Here is a 26,454-nt window from a genome sequence, read left to right on the forward strand (position 1 = left end):
TGATCAGTGCCGGCTCATCTTTGAGTCCTTCTCTTTCTCCCTTAAAAGATATTCTCAATTTCTTTTGATCCATCCACCCTAGCATGGTGGGTCCTCCTTCAGCTGTATATATATTACTAGTTGTCTTACTTCTCTTGTACATTAATTCCATGACTATGTATACTTTCACTTTAATGTCTTCCCCTGTGTACGTTTTCAGGCAAGTGTTGGCCTCCTTCAATTTGTTTCCACATTTTTTTTCAAATTTGTTATTCCACTCCCTCAGGGTTACCAAACTATTAAGAGGCCCAGGTTCGGAGCTTATTTCTGTCGTTACTTCCTCTATGAAGATGGTACACACCGGGTTCAATCCGCTCACCTCATCTCCCTCTTTGGTATCCATTCCTTCCTTGTACGCTTCATCTTTTATTTCTTTAATACACGAGGCTTGTGTATGATGTGCCTTCAACACCTTCAACATGTTCTCATAAATATTTCGGGCAGTACCTTTCATGTCTACCTTTTTCCTTTCGTGGTACTTTTTCATTCCTCCCGTTCCCAGACAATTAAATAATTTTTCCGCCTTTTCCTCTGGTGTGAGAGGTGCTTGTTCTTCCTCAAAAACTGATGTATATTCCTCCAAATCTTCTTTCCACTCACTCCATTCCCTCCTTAACGACTCAGAGTGAGAAAAGTCCCCCATTTATATTGTTTTCCCTCTTTTATTTTTCTCCTTGTTATTCTAGTGAGTGGTACTATGGTGTTTTGTCACCAACAAGATGGCCACTCGGTGGCTCCAAGTACCAGAGGTTTGTTCCCTCAAGCCATGGGGTTAATGAACAGACGGTCTGGATTTCTGCTTTACCTTAAGTGTGCTAAAGGTGTCTTCTAAACACGCCTGTATGCTAATGGTCACAGTACCCTAGTCACAGATAACCTGAAAATACAAAGCTCTCCCACGACGTGCTTCCTCAACGTCTTTACCGAGCACTATACTGCGGTTCACTGCACTCCCTGCCCCTCTGAGATATCCTCATGCAGTTTCAACGCATTGCCTCAGATCGGTTTCTAGCTCGGAACCAGAGGTTAGCCCCTCCCTCTGTTCCTCCTGAATCTCCTCACGCGGCTTCAACTCGCTGCCTCCGTTCAGTTTTCCGCGTGGCAACCTGGGTTAAAATCCTTTCCTGATCCTTCCAGACATTTCAAACGGCAGGATGCCGCGGGGCCACAGGGGTACCCACCTTCCCTGTTCCTCTCAGATATCACAAATGACTCAATATGCTGCCTCAGTTAGTTTTAACTCACGGGAACTAGTGTTCACTGCACCCTCTGTTCCCTCTGTTCCTCTTGGATCTCCTCACACTGCTTCAATTCGCATTTTCAGTTCTGTTTACCACAGGGCCACAGGTGTTACACACCTTCTCTGATCCTCTCAGATATTTCAAACGGCTCAATGTGCTGCCTCAGTTCGTTTTCACTCCCAGGAACTAGGGTTCGCTACACCCTCTGTACTCTCTGTTCCTCTTGAATCTCCTCACACTGCTTCAATTCGCATTTTCAGTTCTATTTACCACAGGGCCACAGGTGTTACACACCTTCTCTGATCCTCTCAGATATTTCAAACGGCTCAATGTGCTGCCTCAGTTCGTTTTCACTCACAGGAACTAGGGTTCGCTACACCCTCTGTACCCTCTGTTCCTCTTGAATCTCCTCACACTGTTTCAATTCGCATTTTCTGTTCCGTTTACCCCAGGACCATAGGGGTTACACACCTTCCCTGATCCTCTCAGATATCACAAATGACTCAATATGCTGCCACTGTTAACTTTCTCTCACAGGAATTAGGGTTCGCTACACCCCAGTACCTCGGGTGTGTCCTCACACCTATCACACGCTGTCACCAATCCCTTTCAATAATCACTTCACACTGGGTTCCGCTGTACACTCCTCCCAGTGTTTCCACTGCTGTCACTCACCCTTGTCTCGTGCGTCGCACACTCCGCCTCGGATGAATCTACTTCACAGAAAGAGAAATGCGACTATTTCCCTGCTCCGCACCCTTTCTGCTCCAACAGCTTCCACGGCTCACCTCTTAGACTGGTACGAATCCCTCAGGTGCTGACCAGTCTTGATTCCTTGCGCCTTCACCTCTGGGCTGCGGAGTCCTCTGTCTATTTCTCGCTTGCCGAACAGGAACTTCCTGTAGTCGACCTTGCGGTTCCTTGATGCAAGAGCACTGTTCCTTTCTCTCCCAATTGTGTACTGCCTCTCCGTCCGTGAAAGACAAACACCACACGATGCCGTATCTAAACTTCTACAGGGGTGATTTATACCGCTGACATGTTCTCTTTCTTGAGAATAAAAAGATTCTCAGCTCAGCCTTGGCTCCCGGTCGGTAACCAGTCTGGGTGAAGCCTGCCCCCCTTTGGTCACCAGGACGGCTTAGTTAGAGAGCACTGCTACCGTCGGAATCCGTTTTCGACCCCTCAGACATCGCAGGCAAACTATGCCTGCACAGCGCTGCCCCCAGCAGTCCCGCTCCACACCAATAGCAGACGAGCCTCCTCACTTGCTCCACCTCAGCGTCAGCTTTCACTGTTGTGGGAAATCCGTGTTCCGCTGCCGGACCATTCTTTCACCGTCATTTCACAACCAGCTGTCCCGACTCTTCTTTACGCTGGTTCCCGCTATGCTGCTTCCTCCACCGCGGAATGCTCCCAGGGAGCACTGGTTACCAGATCCACAGACGTAGGTCAGACCTCAATTGAGGAAGGAACGTTCCTCTGCTCCACACGGCACCCTCTCACCTTCACCGAGGCTTCACACCCGACTTCCTTTTCTTTCCGTAGTCGAGAATTTCACGTCCCCCCAAGGGAACACCTCGATGATACAGCCTGGATTACCGGTTTGTCTGTTGTCCTGTGATCTTCAATATCAACTGGTGAGTACTTCATGTAAATTCAAAATTCCGCACAAGCATCAACTTTTTCCAGGGGGGAAAGCACCCAACTGACCCTGGCTCAGCTCCTCGTCCTCGTCGCCAAGAAATGTAGTAAAGAGCCACTACATTTAAGGGTTTCCAAGTACAACTTTATTCTGTCATAGGTAACAGGTGCTCCCAGCTTGACGGCAGACTCTCACAGCTGAACATTCTAACACGCACTCCCGAGGGCAGGGTGGGCTGTACCAAGGAGGGAGAGAGGAGAGGGGTGGGTGAAGAGAAGGGAGAGGTTACAACAGATTAATATGTTTATTTCTCATTCTTTTTTCCTCTTTCAACATGGCTTGCATTTTGCTGCACATATAGGAAAATGAAAATGTCTCTGTGGATTTTTTTGGGTGCAGTTAGGTATCCCTTTCTTCACAGAAACAATCAACGATGCAGGCCTCATTGCATCATGGTGCAAGGATGCCTGCATCGGCACTATGCAGTCCGTTGTGCGCCCACGCAGCAGGAGAGGACATAAATGCTTTGTATCTTGTAGATATGGGGCATTTCTGCCCTATCTCTGTTGTGCAGGGAAGCACAGCAAGGTATTTTGCTGCACTGCCCTGCACCACAGTGCTTGTAAATAAGACCCTACACCTTCCCAGGGGAGGAGTTGGGGATGCACAGCGAGGAAAAATCTTGATTTCTCCCTGTTGTTTCCTCTTTCTATGTGTGCTATATCCAGCAGCACACAGAGAAGGAGGAAATCGCCTCCATTGATTGCTTTTGTGCACAAAAGCAAGCATTTTCTCAACACAGGCACCATTGCACCATGTTGTAAGGGTGCCTGCATTGGCACATGGCTGCCAATTGTGCGCAAGTGCTGGGGAAGAGAACAGCAATGCACCATTTCTCTCAAATATGTTGCATTATTTTCCTTTTCTTTAAATGGATGGCTGCACAGTAAGAAGGCTTGCGGCTCTGCCCTAGGCCACAGGTTTGTAAATGAGGCCCTCAATCCAGTGTCTATCAGGGTAATGATGTCCGTTGTATTTGGCATTCCACTGAAGCTGTATCTTTAATTGAGGGTATCACAGAAAGGTAGAAAAGTGGTCACTATTTTTGGAGGGCTGATGAATCAGTAAAATCAACAATGTAGAAGGAATTATCATTTCAATGAGGGATGTTAGTTGAGCTGCCATGCATTCCTATTGTCATTGTGTTGCTCTCAAGTTTTGCCATGGTGTTGAAAGAAATTATGACACCACCCCTAAATTGGGAACTGTAGAATATGAAAAAGAGGGATGTTTTGACACTGAAACAAATCCATGCTTTCCCATTAGGGATATCCACAGAATATCAGGCTTTAATACCAGACTGCTAATCAGATCAAACTGCTCAAAGTCTTTACAACACACTTACATCTGTCAGGAGTCTTATGGTCTAAGGATAATGTAAAGTTACAATTTTTCTTAATATTTCACATATTTATGAGACTACATATGTTGGCCTTTCAGGTCAGGAAGGAGCCAGGACCAGAGCCTGTGTCTCTCAGGTAACCCTTCCACAAAATGATCATACACCATACCATGACTCAGACCATGTTTTCACACAGACCGTGTTTCCACAATGGCAACAAGTGCCAAGCTGCCTACAAACCGGAGTTAGCCATTTGGCTCTTGGTGAATAATACATGAGACACAAAGAAGAAAATATGGCTAACTGACTCAGCAAAAAGGGGACAACCTGGACAAAACTGTATTGTGGTGAAGGTCTGATGCCAGGAGCCTGTAAAGGTGTTCACTGGGAGGAAGCCAAATCGAAATTGAAATGTGAAATAAGCATACTCAAACATCAGATCTCTAAATTTTCTATACATCTGTAAAGGTAATGTCTCAAATTGGTAATCAAAACAAAATATACATCCTGACAATGGTTCAACAGAGGGAAGATCTATCAGTTACATAATCCATGTCCCTCTAAGCAAAGATAATGTGACAACATGTCCAATAATACAAATCGTATTTAGAACCCACACCATCCAATCAATTGAAAATAATGCAAATGTCTTTAAATCAAAAGTTAAACCAAAACATCATCAATGAGTATTCCAAGATACCATTTTGACAACTTGTCAAATAAAACAAGGATCCCACTTGCACTGTACCTATCACATTACAAAAGGAAAAAACTGTGCAATAACACGTTAGTCTGCTAAACTACTAGAAAGGATCAGAAAAAAAGGGCCAAGAAAAACACTGTCAAAGTGGGCTACATGTGGTGCAGAATCCATAGAAACGTATGTGTTACTGGCCCAATATGTCACCGGTTTCAGTGACCTTACTGGTTCATCTAACGCCGGGACCGACTGTGATGCCTTCGCCCATCTTCATCCCCATGTTGAAAAATACTCCTCGGTGAGGTGCAGAGAAAGTGTGCACAACAAAATTCCAACAGACCACAACCATACAACCTAAAAATAAGTTGTGTTTCTTATTTGTACTAAACGACCCCATCAGTCATGAGAAAAGGGTAAGGAGATCCTTCAGGGATTAGCAAATCTGCATTTCAAATGAGATGCCCGTCCTTCACTACTAAAAATAATGGAAAAAGAAACAAAAGGAGATGAAGAAAAAATCAGTTAAAAATGCCATCCCTGCACTTGATATATACAAACAGAAATAGACATTCAGACCAGGCAGTTCTACATAAAAACAAGGAATCACATTTCATGTAGGTGGATATTGAGCTCTTCCTCAGTATTTCACCCCTTTCTGGATCTTTGTACCTATGTTAGTGATCCATCTTGGTTCCCCTTGTCTAGGCTTGAGTTCCCAATTGCCCCCCGAACAATGCGAGGAATGTGTTCAATGACCACATACACCAACAAGTTTCTGTCTTGGAAATGGTCTTGAGCAAAAGTGTGGTCATAAGGTAATGGTTATTATTTTTGTCAATTGAATGCATGTGCTCTAATATTATTTTCTTCTATAGATGAATTGTGCTACCAATGTACAATATTCTGCAAGGATATTCTAAGACATACATGACAAAGGGTGTACTACATGTGTACTGCTTGTGGTGATAGCCCCTTTGACCAGAAAATCCATTAATTTCTTCCCTCGTGTATATGTAAAGCTGGGTTTGTCATATATATACGTGGACCCAAGGTGGGATCAGATACAAGTATGCCCTGGTGTTTTATCACTTTATGGGAGGTCCTGTCAGTTTTAATATTAAAAGTGGTGATAAGTCTGATGGAGAAATTTGTGACAGTTGAAGATCTGGGAGAATCTTTAAACAGGCTATTTTCCTTCAAACGCATATTGACCAATTGTCTAGGTTTCATGAGAAACTGTTCTTGGTTTCCCCTTTCTCTGAAGCTCTTAGACATGGTTCTTCCTCTTTATAAGCAGCTTCATTATTTCAATTTCGTTTTCCCCAGTAGATTTCCCCATGAGGGACGTTCCACTTCATGGTTTCTGGGTGACTATTAAGGGCATGTAGAATAGTACTGCCTACTCTGGTTTTTCTATGGAGACAAGTATTAAGGGACCATTCCTACTTTCAACCACTGTATCTAGGTATTCCAGTTTTTTATTACTGATATTCATTTTAAAATCCAGGTTCAAATAATTGTTTTTAAGCTTGGAAAGAAATTCTCTAATGTACCTGCTTGTGTCCTGATGAACAGGTCCTCTTATATATTGCAGCTAGAGTACATCATGTCTTATGTTCTCTGCTGTTACAGCTACCTGTGTGTGTGTGTATGTGTATGTATATATTTATATATACACACACCCACACACACATACACAAACATATATAGTTTTTTTGGTTCACGTTAATCACTTGTGTTGGTAGCAAATTTAACAAAAACCAGGGTTGCTCTGAAAGAAGTCAAGTCAAAATTCACATTTCTCACTTTAATGCATCCATTTTAAGTAATCCCAGAGATGTTCTTTGCTTTGGATGACCTCATTTAATTCTGACCAGCGCTAAGCTGGGATGACAGCTTTTACCTCCAAGAACTAACCTATGATGTGTTTTGTTTTTTATGGTAGATGGCTTGTGAGACTCTCCCAGATATGCAGGTGTTTGCTGTACTTCTCCATACTCACTTGACTGGAAGAGCTGTACAAGTAGGTCATTACAGGTAGGTTGTCTGTAAGAAATTGTTTGATAACACTGCCAAGCTAGACATTTGGAGCTCAGGTTGGCCTGATGTGGATGGTGAGGTTCCAATAATCAATCAATCAGTCATATAATTTATAAAGTGCACTACTTACCCGTGACGGTCTCACGGCACTGGGGGGGGGGGGGGGGTGCTGCTACTGTTTGAAGAGCCAGATCTTGAGGAGTCTTCTGATGGTCTGCAGGTCTTGAGTCTGCCGAAGGTGGATGGGGAGGGTGTTCCAGGTCTTGGCGGCGAGGTGGGAGAACGATCTACCGCCAGAGATCGCTCTTCGGATGCGGGGGACTATGGCGAGGGCGAGGTCGGCGGATTGGAGCGGAGCTGGCGGGTGGGGGTGTAAAAGCTGGGTCGTCTATTGAGGTACGTTGGTCCAGTGTTGTGGAGGATCAGGCGTGCCGAGGCGTTCTGGATGCACTGGAGCCGTCTCAGGAGTTTAGTTGAGGCTCGCACGTAGAGGGTGTTTCCATAGTCCAACCTGCTGCTGACGAGGGCCTGGGTGACCGTTCTTCTCATTCCAGTGGGGATCCACTTGTGGATCCTGTGGAGCATGCAGAGGTTTTTGAAACATGAGGAAGAGACAGCGTTGACCTGCTTTTTCATGGAGAGGGTGAAGTCGAGGATGACTCCTAGGTTGCATGCACGGTCGGTGGGTGTTGGAGCTGTTCCCAGTGCAGTGTGCCAACCGGAGTCGTCCCAGGCCGGCGGGGTGGATCCCAGGATGAGGACCTCCGTCTTGTCCGAGTTCAGCCTTAGGCGGCTGTTCCTCATCCATTTGGCTACGGCCTTCAGTCCTTCGTGTATGTTGGCTTTGGTGGTAAGGGGGTCATTGGTGAGGGAGAGAATCAGCTGGGTGTCATCGGCATGGAAGATGATGTTGAGCTCATGTAGTCGGGCGACGTGGGTGAGCGGTGTCATGTAGATGTTGAACAGCGCAGGGCTGGGAGATGAACCCTTGGGTACGCCGCAGATTAACTTGTGGCTTCAGAGAGGAAGGGGGTGGCGGACGTTCTGTGTTCTGTTGGAGAGGAAGGAGGAGGTCCACTAAGGGACCTTCTCTTGGATCCCGGTGTCGTGGAGGCGTGTTCGTAGAGTGTGGTGGCAGACTGCATCGAAGGCGGCTTTCAGGTCCAGGAGGATGAGGGCTGCTGCTTAACCATTGTCTAGAAGGGTCCTGATGTCATCGATGGTGGCAATGAGGGCAGTTTTGGTGCTGTGGTTGCTTCGGAACCTGAATTGGGAAGGGTCCAGGATGCTGTTCTCCTCGAGGTACAGGGTCAGTTGTTTGTTGACTATCTTCTCGATGACCTTTGCCTGGAGCGGGAGCAGGTAGATGTGCCGGCAGTTCTTGAGGTCATTGGGTTCCGCTTTGGGTTTCTTGAGTAAGGCGTTGATCTCGGCGTGCTTCCAGCTCTCCAGGAAGGTTGCTGTCTCGAAGGAGATGTTGATAGTTTTCTGGAGATGGGGTGCGATGGCTATGGTGGCTTTGTTGAAGATGTGATGTGGGCATGGGTCTGATGGAGATCTGGAGTGGATGGTGTTCATGAGCTTGATGGTGTTGTCGTTGTTGTTGTTGGTCCAGAAGAGTATATGGTTAGTGCGGGTGGTGATCGTGGGAGCATAGGTCTTCGTTGTTGTTGGAGCAGTTATGGCGTTGAAGCTGTCGTGGATGTGACCAGCGAGTCGCACAGGTCTTGCGAGGCAGGTTACATACTTTTCCCGTCTGGGTGGAGCACTAAATTGTTTAGTAAGTTATGGGGAGCCCTCCTTGCACTCCGTGGATGTATTCATCTGCTCGATAGACAGATTCAAAATTTAATTAAATATAAATCAGTTAAAGTTTTAAAATATGCAGACATTAAAAGGGCTCTATTTTGGCTTGTTGGTGCTTATTCAGCCTGCAGCTTAGTAGAACAAATCTTGGAGGTCGAGCGAGAATAGTTAGGATCCACCATGGAGGCAGCTACACTTTAGCCTCTCTGAGTTTGCCCATGCCCTCCCCCCTGCTTCTATGAACCATCAAAGATGTAACACTAGGGGTCCCAAATTTCTCCACATACTGGGTATCAGCGTCATGAAATATTTTCATTATTTGAATGTCGTCAATGCCAATGTTACTGGTTACTGGGATTCTAATACCATGTGTGTGTTTACAGGTTCATTATCACCATTCTGCAGACTCTTTAACCCCCCCCCCCATGCCCATGACGATCTGAGCTCGTCATGGCCCATGGAACGCTCGCACACTGGGCTAATTCCCCTGCTGTGCTGAGCGTTCCATTAAACAGGCGTGGTCATGACGAGCTCAGCCCCCCGCCCCCCAGCACAGCAGGGAAATAGCCCCAGCCGCCAAGGGGTTAACAAAACTCTCAGCTCATATCTACATGCCTCCGTTATATACACATTTTTTAGAATAGGAGAAGCAATTCTGTTTTCTTTTCCAGCCCACTTGAGGTAACCTTCATAACCAGAGAACAATGTCAATGCCTTGCTTGGGTGTAGACCTGTTTATTTGCAGAGAAAAGCTTTATTCCCTTTCCTTTTTAAAGTTCCCCTCTTGGGTCCCTTGTATCCTCAGAGGGATCAAGGCAAATGAGATACTCCACTTCATGGCGATGGTTTGTAAAGTTCAGCTGCTTGCACTGTACAAATCACTTACAAGCACTACATACAATCTTTCCATACAACCACTGCCAGATGTGCAATGAACAGCGGGTCTGATTTCATCTGCCACATTATTTCAGTCCTGCCCTTGTGAATCTTTTTTTTTTTTTAATCTTTTTATTGGTATTTACACATTACATATTACAGAGGGCACAAACAACGAATAACATCTATCTGTAAGGGGCCACGTCGTATGTTTTCGCAGTCTTTTGCTTGGCAGCCCCAATTGGTCGAGCTACACATGAAACATAAAATGCTAAAATTTTTGCGATGGGACGCTTTCCTGGGCATTGTCTAAAACATACGAGGTAGTGGTGTTTGTTAGGTTTTATCACTCTTTGCTTGTCCGCCCTTCACGGTCTGGCTTACCTATTACATTAAACATTTAGTTTGTTGCGATAGGACGTGTGACTAGTTGGTGCATAAAACATAGAAGCTATTGGTGGCTGTTTGGTTATGACACGCAGGATAACCTTTAATCTGGATTGGTATATTAGGCCTTCAGGTGTTATCTATGGGGGTTTGTAGGCGTTTAGAAATTTGTCCAGTTTCGACCACATTTCTCCAAAATGTGTACCTGAGTGTAGTGTTATCAGCTCCTCTGAGGAAAGTCACCCAATTCAGCAACCCTTTGAAAGTGGCTTTAGAGGTGTCCTTCCAATTGGTTAGTTGACTGCTGTGGTGAGCAGGAAGTCCAGCAAGTTTCTGTCATCTTTTGTGGCAATGTCTGGTGTTATGTGTGCTGTGATTGTTGTTGCAAATGTTTGCTTGAGGTTGCATTCTAGGGTTTTATTTATGAAGTCGAGCACCTTCTTCCAGAGAGGAGAGAAATCTGGTGTACTGTCATGTTTATGGTTTCCCTATACTGAAAGATTGATGGTTTATGTTTGGCTAGTTTTGACTTTGTTAGGGCTGTCTTGATTGCTAGGAAGTTGTATAGCTCTAAATCAGGGAGGTCATGTCTTGTTTTCAGGTTTATAAAGGTGTAGGGTTTTCCTATCGCTTCTAGTTGAGCTGGTAACGAAATTCCTATTTTCCTCCCTGACCTTATGTCGAGTGGTTTACCTCTATATTTGATCTTGGGGTTTGCTCAGAGTGTTTCCCAATGCAAGTTCTTTATGCTATTTTCTAGCTTCTGATCTACTTTGAGTAGCACCGGCCTTGTGATCCTGAAGATCGGATTACTATCAAGTGCTTGTTTGTTGGAAGTGAGGGGTGTTAGTGGGTTTGTGTTATTTAGAATGGCTTCCTCTATGAAGAGCCGTGTTGGGGTGTATTGCTGTTTTGGGAGCACCCAGTGCATCACTTGTCTGGCTATGTAGGCTAGGTGGAACGTTCTTAAGTCTGCAACATTTGCCCTCCTAGTTTTTTGTCAAGTCTGAGTTTTTTTAGGCTTATTCTGGGTCTCTTATCCCTCCATATAAATTTGTTTAGCATTTGGTCTATCTTTTTGTGGAAATCGTCTGTGATAGCCAGCAGTAGAATACTTGCAAGATAATCAACTATGGGAGTGATCATCATCTTGACAGTGTCAATTCTGCCCCACGAGGTGATGAATTTTGGTGACCACGTTTCCAGTATCCCTTGATTTTTGCTAGAGTTGTTTTCTCATTCTTTTCTAAGGTGGTCCTTAGGCTTTTCCCAAAATAAATACCTAGGTATTTCACAAATCTCGGTTGCCAGGACAGTCCTGAGGTCCCCATTACCTCTCTGGTTGTGTACATGTTGAGGGGCATGAATTCTGATTTGTCTCTATTGAGTTTGTATCCTGAGTGGTTAGCGTATGTTTCCATTGTTTGCATGAGTGCTGGTATGTACTGGTTCGGTTCCTCCGTAATTCTGAGTAGGTCATCTGCATAGGCAGCTCATTTGAAGAAAATCAGACCTATTCCAAGCCAGCCCATACCAACACCATGTGGTACTTTAACACATGTTGGCAAATTTACATTTTCCTTACCATGTCCTATTGAGCACATATTCAAACTTATCACAGTGTGGCAGGATTGTGTAAAGCTCTGAGTCGTATCTCACCTTGTGGTGAGCATTCTTCTTCTCAAGCGATGGTTCTTATGGAGCTTGGCTAGACTCTGGCTCTATGTTACACTGGTTCTGCTGTACCCTGGATCATTCTGAGAAACACTGGGTCATCACTCATGGTTTTCCATTTGCAGCAGCTCACCAGTCGGAGAGGGGTGTTGGGAAGTTTTATGCTTCTGGGGTCTACATATCACAACTAGAGATATGCAATGCCAAGTGGTGACTCCTCAAGTCTGGACCTTGAATCAAGGACGGCTCAGGTCTGCTCTTTTAACTGTCGCTGCCATCTTGCAGGCACAGCAGCAACGACAGAGAAAGCAAAACAGCAGTTAGTCATAAAAAATTCTACTTGGTGGAAGGTTATATTTTGAATACATGAAGATACCCCTGAGCTCCAGTAGGGAAGCAATGCCTGGAATCCAGAAATGTAGAAACAAAGGGGCAGGTTTACAAGCCCCTTGCGCAGCCAATATGTCACTTTTTGTGATGCACTGGCAGCGCATTTCTCTGCCCAATATTTACAAGGACAGGAAAAGCCGCCCAGCGTGGCTTTTCCTGTCCTTAGAAATACAACCCCTTTACATGCAACACTTTGCATGAAAAGGGCGTTCCATGGGTGTTGTTGTGGGTATTCCCAAGCAACACCCATGAAACCAGACACATTTCCAGATTTACGAGGAGTGGTAAACCTGGAAGGGCGTTAGTATGCTGCGCCACCCTCAGGGTGGCGTAGCGAGGAACTATGAGGAGGAATGTTTTTTTCCTCTTTCAATGCATGCTGCATTCTACATCACGCATTGAATGAGGAAAATGCCTTTGGTGATTGTTTTCGTGCAGGAAAGTGCCTCTTCCTACACAAAAAACAATCTCCCCATCATGCAGGCATCCTTGCAACATGATGCAAGGGTGCCTGTGCTGGCGCATGGCAGCTGTTTGTGCGCCAAGGCAGGGGAGGGCGCAGGAATGCAACATATCATTATAAATATGTTGCTTTCCTGTGCTCTGAAAGTGCCGCAGTGTGGCTTGTGGTGCCGCGCTGCCCCAGAGATAATAGAACAGATCTGAATGAGGAAATGTTCTCTCTAAACCAATAATTTAAACACTCAACCCCCAAAGTAAAATCATCTAAAGCAATTAACAAATAATTCAAGTACTATACATTGATTTGTACTATGTGCCCCCTTATTAAAGGCCTACCCTGAAATACAGTGGAGTAATGGGGTTAGCAATATGTATAGTAGAATATTTTGTGCTGTTTTGAAGTAGAAATATATTAAACTGGAAACAAATGATTATGAAAAAGATCTGTGATAATTGAGTACTTAGAAAACCATTAACAACATTAGATTTTGAATTTGTGAAGCACTGGAAAGTATTTGTTATTTATGCAACATTCCCATTACATTTTGGAAATAGCTTTCGATTACAAGAATGTGTCCATAGAAGTTTGTTTCTTCTGTACTGTAAATCAATGATGACACACAATCAGAAGATGTCCAGTTGGCCAGCAGAAGTCCTTGGTCTCATAATTAAAGATGCTGCTGTGGTGAGATGGGATTTCCTTTTGAGTAAAGTAAGTGAGAAGCTCTGCAGCTAAAACTGCATAACAGCAGATTCATTACCAGACAAGAAGAAATCATGAGAATAGTTTTTTCAGGTCTGACTCCAAACATTCTGTTGTTGTATTATGTTAGTGTATGTGCGTTGCGGTCTCTTTAGGGGTCACCTATAGAAACACAATTTTGGAGCATGCTGATTGAGTCTGAGGCAGGGGTACTTCAATGTAGGCATTTTCTCCAACAACTGGTGGAAGAGGAGTCATATAAGTAGACTCCTGGATGCTTAAATGGTTGCTTCAAACTTACTCAAAGGTTTTTTAGGACTAAAACATTTTGAAGATTATATTGATCCAGGAAACATGAATAATGCATCAATGGTTCAGTTGTAACTTAAGACAGTTCTGATACAGTTTTAATAATATACTTCTTGGCTTAATATCGAATTACAAGTTGTATTCCTGCCTTATGGCAGTCGCTTGCAGATGTTACTCAGATGAGAAAGAGCTCAACACCCTTTCTTTTCTCCAAGGAATGGAACTCAGATTGGATTTGTTGGCCGTGACATGTTCTACGACTTCAGTCTGCAAGAGACAAGATACCTTCCCACACTTACACCCATCAAAGTGGTAAGAACACTGACATAGAACACTTGAGTTTGAGATAATCTAAAAAAAATGGACAGAGGATATACAGAGTTTTCCCACTGCTTATGCAGGCTGTATCAGAGGTATATAAACACACAAAAGGGGAGGGACCAGAGAGTGTGCCTTCCCTCATTCTCCCAACTAAACTATCAACCTCACTACAGGAGAAGGACACAACCCTACTTCTATGTACAAGAGCAAGGAAATACAGTCAGCCAAAAAAGAGGGAAAGGAGAAGAAATGGGAATTATGACATGGAAAGTATGAAAGAATCTGTTGAGAAAATCTGTTCTAGAAAATACAAGAAATGTTTATGATTGCCCTCACCCACTATGCAGTGGCATACTTTATCATAGGGCCGCAGTCACGCCTTGTGCAGACCCTCACTCAGGGTGGGGAGCATATTTTTTAAATATAAATTCAAAGAAAATATAATATTTTTCTTACGAGGGATCCCTAAAGCTGAAAGAATTTTATGTAATACTTTCTAAGCGGTGCCTAAATCTTTATTTATTGGTGCCCCCCCTTGACAGGATTAAAAGCTTAAGAATGGATAAATAGGAGGAGTTACATCTCCATTACCCCATCTGCCTGAACCAACATGTTTCAGCCATTTATTAATGCCCAAATGGGTCACTGGCCCTCCTCAGGATACTGATCCCTCATTATGAACCTTTTTCCTCTAAGCTTTCCTAAATGGAAACGCATGTTTATTTTGGTAATTGTTTACTATGGCCGTCTGTTTATGATTTAGCAAGAGCCAATGCTAAAAGAAGTTTTGAGGGATTCTCTTTTTTTTTCTAGACCAGATTTTGCAGACGCTACTGTTGAGAGGAGATGGCAACTTAGACAGCTTATAACTCCTCTCCAGTCTGCAGGAGCTGTGGTATTTTTGCAAACTCAGGGCAGGCTGAAAGTAATCTATCATGGCCAGAACTTTAGCTTCACATTTGAAATTCAAGCCCAGAAGCTCCTGGGTGATATTTTCAGCAAGGCCCTCAGGGGTAGAACATAAGCTTGTAATATGTCCAAATGTGTGTTGGATATTGTTCGTAGATTTTCTTTTTTTTTATTTTCTTCATGGGAGGGTAGTGTATGTCATTTGAATATCTGATCAATAGAGGGGAGAGGGGTAAAGGGAGAGGAGGTGTGGTTCAGAAGTCCTCATGCAGGCTCAAGGTTGAGCCTGGTTGCCTAGGTTGTGGCTGTGGGTGGGGTAAGGGAAGAGGGAAGGGATCCTCAGATGGATGATAAAGGGGAATGGTTTAACAGTGTTTTTGTCACATTTGTCACACCGATAAAAAGGGAAAGGGTTTCGTGGTAAAGTTCTGTAGTTATGTGGCATCAGAATCAGGCTAATGCTATAAGTAGATTTTGTCACACCGATCAAAAGGGAGAGGGTTTGGTGGGAAAGTTGTGTAGTTATGTGGCATCAGAATCAGGCTAATGCTATAAGTAGATATGAGCAGACTTAGATTTGCAACTATTAATATATGCAGACACAAACATGTCAAGAATAGGCATAGGGTGGCAGCTGGGCTACAAATGTTTGGTGCAAATATTATCTGCCTCCAAGAGACACATATTGCAGTGTCACAACTGTACTTATTAAAGTAACTAGGATATAGGGTATTTAGTGCAACAATGCAGGGGACTAGGGTCCATGGTGTTGTGATACTGGCCAAAGGTTGTGGGATTCAATTCACACAGTCATGTTCTGACAAGTTCGTCGGATGGACTAGTATGGAGCTCCAATTAAGTATGAGTATGACATTGACAAAATGCTCTTTATATGGGTGTAATAATGATGGCCCTTGTGTGTTTGATACCATTTCCAGTGAACATGTTCATGGGCCACTCCCAATTATCCTGTGTGGGGACTGTAATATTAACTTACCCTGTGAGTGGCCTCTGGAATCACGATGGAGGTATATGGGTAGGAAACCAAAAGTGTTTCAGGCTCTAAGGAATTTATGACAAGTCCACGGTTTGATTGTTTGGACTTGTTAAAACCGAACGATTCAAGGTTTACTTATTTTTCCAATCCACATATGACCCATGCCTGACTTGATTATGTTTTTGTTTCTAATACATTAATCTTGAAATGCCACATAGAGAATTTACTACAGGTCCTATCAGATCATAACCCGTTGGTACATGACTTAGAACTGGATTCACCCAAGTCAAACAGTAGATTGTGGACATTTGAGAGATCCCTGTTACTAAATGTAGAATATTGTATTCATATGAGACAATGGATCCCCATGTTGTTGGGAGATAATGTTGGGAGTGCATCAATTGATGTGGTCAAGTCAAGTCAAGTCAAAACAAGCTTTATTCGATTACATTTAAAATCATAAAAGCAACAGACAACATGTATTTAAAAAATTGATTACAATTTGATAAAATTCATTACAATTTGATAAATTCATGTGGGTTACAAAAACAGAACAATTCAGTAAAATTCATGAAGGTTAAAAAGCAAGCCGGGAATCATAATGATAAAATCACCCTTCCAGTTGTCTCGGGGATAGCATCCTGGACCTAGTACGCATAGCGGCGACCAGGAAGCTAGCAACCCCGAGAATTGTCCTGGTGCTGCCTAATAACTGAAGGTAAAGTAGAGCAGGCCGTACCTGGACAAAACCTGCATCTCTTAAAATGGGTGCCAAGAACCTCAACCTACTCGCTTTGTAGTGACTACAAAACATGATGAAATGCATGAGGGTTTGGTCAGAGAAATTATCACAGCTACACGGGGTAGATTCATCAGGAACACCCCACACGGGAAGATCGCCCAGGGAATATTGGATTAAATTGAACCTAAATCTGATAAGCAGGTGACGATGGTAAGGTCTGCTCACGATTTTTAAATAAGGTTCAATTTGGGGCGAAGTCAGGAGTAGGAAGTTAGCTCTGACTCTTGGTTTTGTTAGTTCTTTCTCCTCCCGTGTTTGAACTGCCCTCCTCATGAAGTTTTCTTTGATCCATTTCAAATCTCCCTTGAGTATAGTGTTAGGGTGGCTGTATAGGTTTGGTCTGCCGAGTCTGCCCATCTACCCCTTTATGTATTCTAGCCATGGAATTTTTGAGGCGTTGTCCAAGGTCATGCAATCCCTGAGGATTTTGTGATTCAGAGCAATGTCCTTGTTCAGCCAAGTTTTGGTCCAACACATGAGGGGCGCTAGTTGGAGCGAGTCAGTAAGATAACCCAGCCCTAGTTCGGTATGTATTGAAAGAACAGGTGTGGATTGTGGAACACCCAACAAGGACCTGAGGAAATGATTTTCTGCTGTTTGTAGTTTGCCACAGTTTGCGTGGCCCCACAATGGGGCTCCGTAGGAGGCTACAGATATGGAATTTGGTTTTGTAGACCTTCAATAATGCCTCCATCGGTCGAGACCCAAGACGCTTGGCGAAACTCAAAAGTGCAGAGGTGGATCTGGTAACAGCTAGGGATTTCGCATCCACCTGTGGGGACCATGAACCCTTCTCTTCAAATATCACTCCCAGGTAAGTGAACACTTGTACTCTCGAGATCCCCTCTCCACAACAACTAAAAGATTTCAACTTTTTTGGCCTTGGATGCTTCCCTGCCAGCATAATATGAGATTTTTTGTTATTGACCAGCAGGTCTAGCGAGGACATAAAGTGACCAAATGCATTGAGGAGCCTCTGTAGCCCCACCCCTGTGCGGGCTAGAAGCACCGCATCGTCCGCATAGAGGAGTACGGGAACTGCAGACCCCCCCACATAAGGAATATAGGGTGTGGTCCCCTCCAGGGCTTTATCAAGGGAGTTGATATAGATGGTAAACAGGAGTGGGGCTAAGATACAGCCCTGCCTAACACCCCGTCTGGAACTGAATGGTCTGGTGGTTTTACCATCACAGGTAGTTCTGATGTTAGCTGAAAGATCTGCGTGGAGTGCGGCCAGGAAGTCTACTAGAGGGGGGTCAATCCCAATACCAGCCAGTATGGTCCATAGCTTGGCCCTATTGACCAAGTCAAAGGCCGAAGAAAGGTCCATGAAGGCCAGATATAGGTGACCCTCCTTGGCCATGGTGTATTTACTAATCAGCATGTGGAGGTTCAAGCACTGCTCTATTGTACCTCTTTTCTCCCTGAAACCATATTGCAGGTCAGAGAGCACCCCCTTCTCCTTAATAATGTCGTCTAATCTGTGTAGAATGACTCTGCCAAGAATCTTTACGGCAGAGTCGATTAACGAGATCGGCCTGTAACATGCCGGGTCCGATCTGGAGCCCTTCTTAAATATAGGGATGATGGTTGAAGTGGACCAGCTTTTTGGGAACCCCACGGTGACAGTTGAAATAAAGACGTTTGTGAGGATTTTGGCCCAGAATAGTGACTTCGAGCTATATAGGTCTGCAGGGACCCCGTCTGGGCCCGGTGCCTTATGTTTAGTCATTTCTTCAATTGCCCTGGTAACCTCAAATTCAGTAAAGGACAAAAGGGGGGGTTCGGTAGGAGGCTGATTGGAATGGGGTGTGGTTAAAAGGTCTGCACTGTTATAAATTTTACTGAAGTGATTCACCCAGTCATCCTCTGGAATCACGCAGTCCAACACAGTGTTGTTAGAGGAGGCAAAATACGGATGATTTAAGATCGTCCAAAATTGGGAACTATCTCTCAGTACGCTGACCGATGTTAAGCTGTCCATTGCCTCGCTTTTTATAGTATTTTTGCGTGTCTCGATAGCCTGCCTATATTCTTTTCTAAGCCGACCCACCAACTCCCTATCTCTGGGCTGATGTTTAAGAGCCTGGAGTAGAGCATTATGTTTTTGGGAGCACTCCCTATCGAACCATCTAGGGCTAGTAGAAACCATTTGGTTTTTTGTGGACGTCAGGTCATGGCTAATTTGTGTACATATGGCGGTGAAAGAGGTAATAATGGCCATTCCCTCACTTGTACTCTCCATGCAGGTTATGATGTCAGCTTGTCTATTCTGAACAAGGTTGTCCATGAAGTTCTCCGGGACAACCTTTGCCCAATTTAATCTGCGGCCCTGCTCCCTAGGGATGAGGGCGTCTCCACCGGCCCCCAGGCGCTCAACCTGGGTCACAGTGTTGTCGCCCATATCCAATGTCAGGACTACAGGGTTGTGATCGCTAAAAGGGGAGGTGCACACATCATAGGCTACCGCCATGCTTATTAGGCCGGGAGTAATGAAAATGTAATCGATAATTGTACTGGCATCCCTGCCTACAAAGGTTGGTGCCCTCACTTCACCCCATGACCCTTCAGCCTCATATAAATTTAAATTGGCAAGTAGGTTTTCTAAGTCCGCCCCATGCGCGGTGTGCTCAAAGTGAGTACTAACGGCTCCCAAAGGGCCCAATACCTCCATGGACAAACAACCCCAGCCACATGGATGGACGTTAAAATCACCCAATAACAGGATATCGAATGAAGCGCGTTGCTTTGACTTGTATGAGGATAAAAACAGAGAAAGGGACTTCAAATGAGGACAGTTACTATCCTTTGTGGGGGCATTATAGAAATGTATTATGAGAATTAGCGGGGAGTTTGGCCTGACCCACTCGATGCAGAGGATGTTATCGGAGGTACAATCAATCTTAGTGGTAACCCCTGCCAGTTTTAAGGAGAAGAGAATGAGCAACCCTCCTTTGTGCCTTCCACCCTCCCCTGGGGTTGCCTTGACTGAAAAGCTCCGGAACCCATCCAGGAAAAAGTTGTCTCTGGCGTCCCACGTTTCTTGGAAACCCAAAATCTCGTATTGGGACACAAATTTTAACCATCTAGCGTCCATGAGTTTCTTCCCTAACCCACCGATGTTCCCGCTTACTACTGATATGTGGCAATTCCTGCGGACAGTGGTAGCCTCCGTGAAAGGGGGCACATTGGATGGTTGTCAATCGTTGGAATCCAGAGGGGAGTCCGAAGAAAGGGGGGAGAACCTATTAGTAAGTAAGATCCCTACCCCCTGGCTGCCAATGTGGTGTGCTTGGGTGGGTGGGGCTACTACGGGATTGGAGCTCACCCGCAGTAGGGCCTGTTGAGTTTGATAAGATATATATGGGGGGGCCCTTGTCCAGCCGGCTTTATCTGGGTGTGGAATAGGGGGGTGGGGAGATCTTGTCTGGGGGTGTATGGGAGGGGGATAAAAGTACCCTAGTGGGAGTGGTCTGATACCGTCCCCGACTAGCTCAGAACCATCCCATAGAAGAGTGTCTGCCAGGTTACCTCTGTCAAAATTAACAATAACACAATCCCCAGGAATACATTTGGCCCTCCTTCCCACCCATTCCACCCTCCTCGCAGCTATAATGTGTTTGCCCACATCCACACTCCCGCTGCTGAACTGTGAGCACCATTTTCTAGTTCTGTTTAAAAGCTCAGGTTCGGTTTCAATATGTTGTGGTTTGAGACGCGGGATCCCAGTCAAGATAACAACTAAACGGGCAGCCTCCGGTGGAAGATGCACTGCCCGAGACAGTCTTTTACAAGGGTCAATGGGTTTGTGCCCCTGTGTTGAGGAAGTTGGTGCCGCACTTGCTGCCCCATCCGTCACACTGGCCACTGTTTGAGCCCCCCTCGATTAAGCAGTCTTTTCGTCATGTGCTATATCCATGGCGGCACGGTTAGTGCTAGATGTTTGCATGTGCGGGCCAACTAGCACAGTGGCAGTGTCATTAGTTGTTAGGGGTGTCCTCCCTTGTTGGTCAGGTATAAAATTGTGGTCATAACAAACGTGCAAAACGAACAATGAAGGCTTTACAGGATAATTTAGGGGTGGCTGAGGAGGATTTAGTAAGGGTTGTTCATGAGGAGTGGTATTTGGAGGCAGAACAACGACAGGTGGCAATAACTAAGGCAACCATTATTGACATTCTGGCAGATAAGCAATGAGTAAATTGATAACTCAAAAAGAAACAGCATATGACTTTAGTCAACAGGTTGGTCATCATTTGGCAGTTCGTACCAGGTAACAAATAACATCCAATCCAATCAGAGAAATTAAAGATCCAGAGCTAAGGCAGATCAACAAGCCAGATTTAATCACGGCTGCATTTAGGAGGTATTATCAAACTTTATATCCGGCTGGTTCCGGTATCAAACAGAGTAATATTATGTAATATCTTGATTCTTTCCACATTCAAAGTTTTCAGAAGAGGGTCAGGAAAGTATAGATAGCACCTCTTCCATGGGTTGAGAGTTTACTACCCATGATTAGCTTAGCAAGGAGGGGGAAAGCAGCTGGTACAGATGGTATCCCGACCAAATTCTACCTTACCGTTTCCCATCAGTTAAAAGAAACTACAAATGATTTTAAAAAACAAAATTTGTATTCATGTATAGAGTTTTATATAGCGCAAACAAGATCCCGAAGGTTATCAGAACGCTCTACAGTAGGTTGGAAGAGAGTACAAAAATGAAATATACACAGCAATTGTGAAAATACAATAAACAGTAAACAGTGGGACACGATGTGATCGGTGTTCTAGATGTAACTGCTTTAGTACACTATGCTTTTTAGGCTTGCCTATTTTAAGGCCCTCTGCCTACTAATAGCCAAATAGCCTGGCTCCAAGAATCCCAGAATGCAGGAATTATTCTGAGAAAACTGGGTCACACTACCCATGCTAGTAGAATTCTATGTGGGTTGCCAGGTTAAACGAAAGGTTAACAGTCAACCTGTGCATGGACACACTGAAGCACAACCCTGCTAGATTTATCCTAGGCTGCACAGAAACCACACTGATGTGTACACACCATTGAGAAAGCGCACATCGCTTCAAGATCTCGCCATTGCCAGAAGTGTGTAGAAATACAAAGTAACAAAGTAGGGTTGCACGCTATAGGCATATGGCGCAACTGGGAGCCCGAGACGGCACACCTCGTCCCTCACTTGTGATGTTCCTCGTACAAGGGAAACTGACTGTACCAAGCAAAAGATGGGGGACAGCCCCCCTGACTACCAAATAGTGGCAATCGGAGTGGGAGGCAGTGCTGATCCACCCTCTTGTTTTGACACCCACTCAGAGAGAGAGCTGACGCTCCCGGACACCTGGCGGCTAATCTTCCAGCACTCTGGCGGCATTTGAAGGTCTATTATGGCAACAGCCGCCTTGACTACCACCACGGTGGCCCAGCAAACGCCTCCGGAGGAGGAAGTGGCAGCGCCTTGGCCGGCCTCCAGGAGCAGTGGCACGAGCGGCTCTGAACCAACCTGCCCCTGCAGCCGCCATTGGCCTCTCGCTTTCTCTCCTGGCTTCGCACGTGGGATGCCTTCCTGGCCCGCGCCCAAAGCGCGCTACTCAATGCATGTCTGTCATGTGTTGTGCTTGGCATGACTTCTTTGCACCAGGTAGCATCCCACTGATGCCTGCAGGGCCTCGGGCACGTACCAAGCACAATCCCTGCGAGGGGGCTCCAATGATCCGCTCGAAGACTCTGCAAGTAGGAGTGACCACCAGTGCTTTGACCCGCAGTGTCGAGCCTTTTTGCACCACGGGCCTGGAGGCTTCGAACCGCTTCCCTGACTCCCCTCACAAACATCCTGATTCCTGACCCTCAAACAGCAGGGTTCATTACCTACCTCAATGATACTAATTTTATCCATCATGAAAGGGTACACCGGTACTGGGCACCTCGCTCCAAACCCACCCCCCATGGTCCCTAGCTAAAATTGTGTTTTGAAAAAAAAGAATATATCCTCCTTAGAATTGGGCTCTTACTGACCGATCGCCCTGATATATGGTCACTCAAAGATGTAATCTAAGCATTTGGCCAGTCGACTTGCACCAGTAATCCATAAAGTTATTTTGGTGAGTCAACATGGGTTCCACAATAGACCATATTTGGAGAGTTATAGCGCTATTTGACGTTACCAATGTTGCAGGAGACCCTATGGCCCTTATTTTATTGGATGCTGAGAAAGCTTTTGATAGGGTCTCCTGGCAAAATCTTTTGACCGATCTGTCTAGAATCGGTATTAGGGAAGGTTTTATTCAAGCAATTAAAACATTATATGTCAAACCATCAGTGGGGGTAATGGTGAATGGTATTTTCGCTGTAAACTTTTCAATCTCCCATGGAACTAAGCAAGGTTGCCCTTGCTCCCCTCTGTTGTTTGCAGTTTTCGTCAATCTATTTATCTTTAGGTTAGAAAACAATATGCAAGTACCGGCAAAATGGTCGCACAATTGAGCTACTACGAAGATCTTGACCAATGCGGACGATATTACTCTTGTCACATCAGATCCAAACTCTGCTATAATGGTAATCAAATAGGATGCTGAGTGCTTTGGGTGTGTCTGGATACACTCTGAATATAGACAAGATGCAGATTGTCCTGAATGATGAAGTCAGGATGATAGATAATTGGGTAGTCGAAAAGGCCCCCTACCTTGGTATTAGCATTTCTGACAGACTAGACATCATGGTCCAGGCAATATGGAGCTCCTTATTAAAAAAAACTACAAAAGATCTCATGAGGCTAAATAACTTACACTCATCAATCGGTGGCAGGTGTAATGTAATAAAAACGCTTTTTTCCCCAAAAATCCAATATCTTTTTAGGACCATTTGTTTAGAATTTAGCACCCAAAGGTTTAAGTAATGGAAAATATATTCTCCCATTTTATATGGGCGTATTCTCTACATAGACTTGCCATTGGGCGATACATTATCGCCTCTTTTATCGGCAGGAAACTGCTGCTAAAGTGGCGATAATGGGCTTGATATGCCCTTGTGAATTCCCATGTAAGCCCAGGTTAACACCAGAACCTGGGCTTATATGGGAATTCACAAGGGCATATTATCAAGCCCATTATCGCCGCTTTAGCGGCACTTTCGTGCCGATAAAAGCAGCGATAATGTATCGCCCTTTCTTGATAATATGGCCCTAAGTTTCTTACTCTCCCAAGAGAGAGGGGGGATTCATTCTCCCGAATTTGAAATTATATTATTGGGCCACCACATTGATGTATTGTTATGACATTTTAAGACCCATGTGGATAACATATGAATTAATAAGGTTCCTTTTCCACTTGAACTCATGTTGTGGAGTGAGACTGGAGGATGTTTTTGGCAACCACTACATGACAGCTACTATAAAAAAGTTTATTTTAAAACTCTTTTTAGTGTTTTTAAAGTGTGGAGTGCCTTACGTAAAACTTTGGGAATTGGTAGATTATCCTTCTATACACCCATTTTAATAATCAAAATCTTCCAAAGGTTTTTGGATATTTTTATATTGGAATGTGGATTAGGGAAGAATGGGCTGGATATGATTTTTCTTATCCCCCTCATGGCTGCATTCCTTTGCTGAAATGAAACAGGACTATACTCTCAACTGGAGGGATTGTTTTTAATTCCCTCAGATCAGAGATTTTCTTTTACAAAAAGGTGGTGGACGGGTTAAGTTTGAGAGAGTAGAAACCATCAAAAGAATAGTAAAATAGAAAGTAGGCTCTATTGGGGAGATTAATAGAACTCTAAACCTGGCTAAGCCTGATGATTTGGATAAATGTTCTCAAAATAGGCAGATGAAGTGGGGGCTTCAGCTGAGATGTTTATGTATGAGATGTCACAATCTATTTTAATGTCTGCAAGGCTGCAAGTACAGTTTTATAAGATCTGTTTTGTTCTATATTATACCTCCGATAAGATAGCAAAATGGGCAGCTGGAAAGGGAACATTCTGCCCACGCTGTGCTCTTTAAAATGTGGATATCATTTGTTCACATTTTTGCGTCATGCAATGTTTTGCAAAACCTAATTAAGGACATATCAAGTTTTTAATCACAAGTTTTAAAAACTGAAATACAATTATGTAATTTCATTAGGGATTTCTGAAGTAGAGTAAACGGTGTGAGAGATTTATTTCCAAGCACTGTAAAGGCCCTCTATTAGGCCCTCAGTGCTCCCAGGACCAGTCTTCTAGACCTGACATCACAACACGGCTGCTGCCAACCAGAGACACTATTCTGCCCTCCTGCTACTGAGCCAAGCTCAAGTAGGGGAAGGCAGATCAATAAGCATCCTTTCACAGGGAGGTTTTACCACCTCAAAGACAGGGTTTAGTGTATTGGGGATGGGTGGGAGCGCTTGCAAGTGCCACATAGTCAGAGGGTAGGGCAGATTTGGTGCCCTCCTTGCATAGTCCAACTCAAATCAGTTTATGGAGCCGTTGGCTCCCGCTCTGGCGATAACTGGACAAAGGACAGGGGAGTATATTTCCCCTTGTGCAGCCCCTCCTTAGAGAGGGACGCCCAGATTGTCCCAACCCTTTCCTTAGGGTATTTAAAGGCTCCCTAGATCCATAGTTGGACACAATACAATTCAGATACCACTTCAACTTCAACCAATATCGGCACTCTGGACTTCGCTGGGCTTTGTGCTGGGCATCAAGGCTGCAACCAGGAAGACACCTGCTGCTTATTATCTCTGTACCCTGCTAATCTGCTGCAACATCCATGCCTGTGCTCCATACAGAAAGCCGTCCAGGGTCTGGGGACATCCAAAACACCTGAAGGAATCTATCTTGAAGTGAAGGAGTCACTTCCTTGCAATTGCAGGCATCACAACCAAGCTGACCAGTCTGCTGATCCTGGGCTCCTACTGACTCTGAAAGGCTAAGCAACACAGGTGGTGGTTCACCACATCACTCAAGGCTTGCCCTGCCATCTCACCAAGTTTGAGGCCAGTATCCCTCGTCAAAGGAACCGAAAGTGGCATAGACTCTGTCCCCTCTGCTTTCAGGTACTTTTCAACTTGAATCCACCATTGGATTCCTTGGGACACTTTCCACTTCTCCATCAACAGCATCTTCCTGAAGTCCTCCATTGGGTTCAACGGCAGTTTCCAATGCTACTTCACACCTATGCACCCAACTCCCCTGGGGCAGGTATCCTGGTTCCTAAGGTATCAACAGGTGGGGTGGCTCTCCAACCTTCTGTCTTCCACCGGGTTTCTTCAGTGTCCAATGGGAAGGGTTCTTCTTCTTTAAAATTGGAACTGTAACTTACACATTTATTTTAACAGTGAATGCCGTCATGTTCCCAACCTGCACATGAACTCCGTGGGGCTTCTAGATACTCACCTTGGGGGATTGCTCAGGTCCCCAGCACTTCTACATACTCTGACTATTGTCTTGACTGGAGTCATGGTTCTCATACCACTATTTTAGTATTTGGTTTGGTCTCCTCCTGGGGACCACAGTGTATTCTGTGCTACTTACTTTTTTCTATTGCAAAGTATTGTGTGCATTGTTTATATCTCTGGCTAGGAGATATATGTATGTGTTAGTGTCTGTCAGTGTGGTTCTTTTTCAGTAAATCTATACCTATAAGATGGGGTTCTGGTAAAAAAAGCTGATTTGCACTCCGTCTGGACTTCACCTGAAGACTGTTCTCCAGAGCTACCACTGAGAGTGCTTTCTCTAAGGTTGTCTAAGGCCA

General features: G+C 44.6%; 1 protein-coding gene across 1 annotated transcript in view; it reads left to right on the plus strand.

Annotated features, from left to right (window-relative positions):
• LOC147700823 (putative DBH-like monooxygenase protein 2) overlaps positions 1-26,454 on the plus strand; it is a 173,375-nt gene that overhangs the window by 89,432 nt on the left and 57,489 nt on the right. Inside the window, exons 8-9 of the mRNA XM_086929743.1 lie at positions 6,973-7,064; positions 13,890-13,986. Of these exons, the coding sequence (XP_086785869.1) occupies positions 6,973-7,064; positions 13,890-13,986 (189 nt within the window). The remainder of the gene's footprint in view (positions 1-6,972; positions 7,065-13,889; positions 13,987-26,454) is intronic.

Source organism: Lissotriton vulgaris, chromosome 7, assembly GCF_964263255.1.
Source record: "Lissotriton vulgaris chromosome 7, aLisVul1.2, whole genome shotgun sequence".
In the NCBI taxonomy this organism is placed as follows: Eukaryota; Metazoa; Chordata; class Amphibia; order Caudata; family Salamandridae; genus Lissotriton; species Lissotriton vulgaris.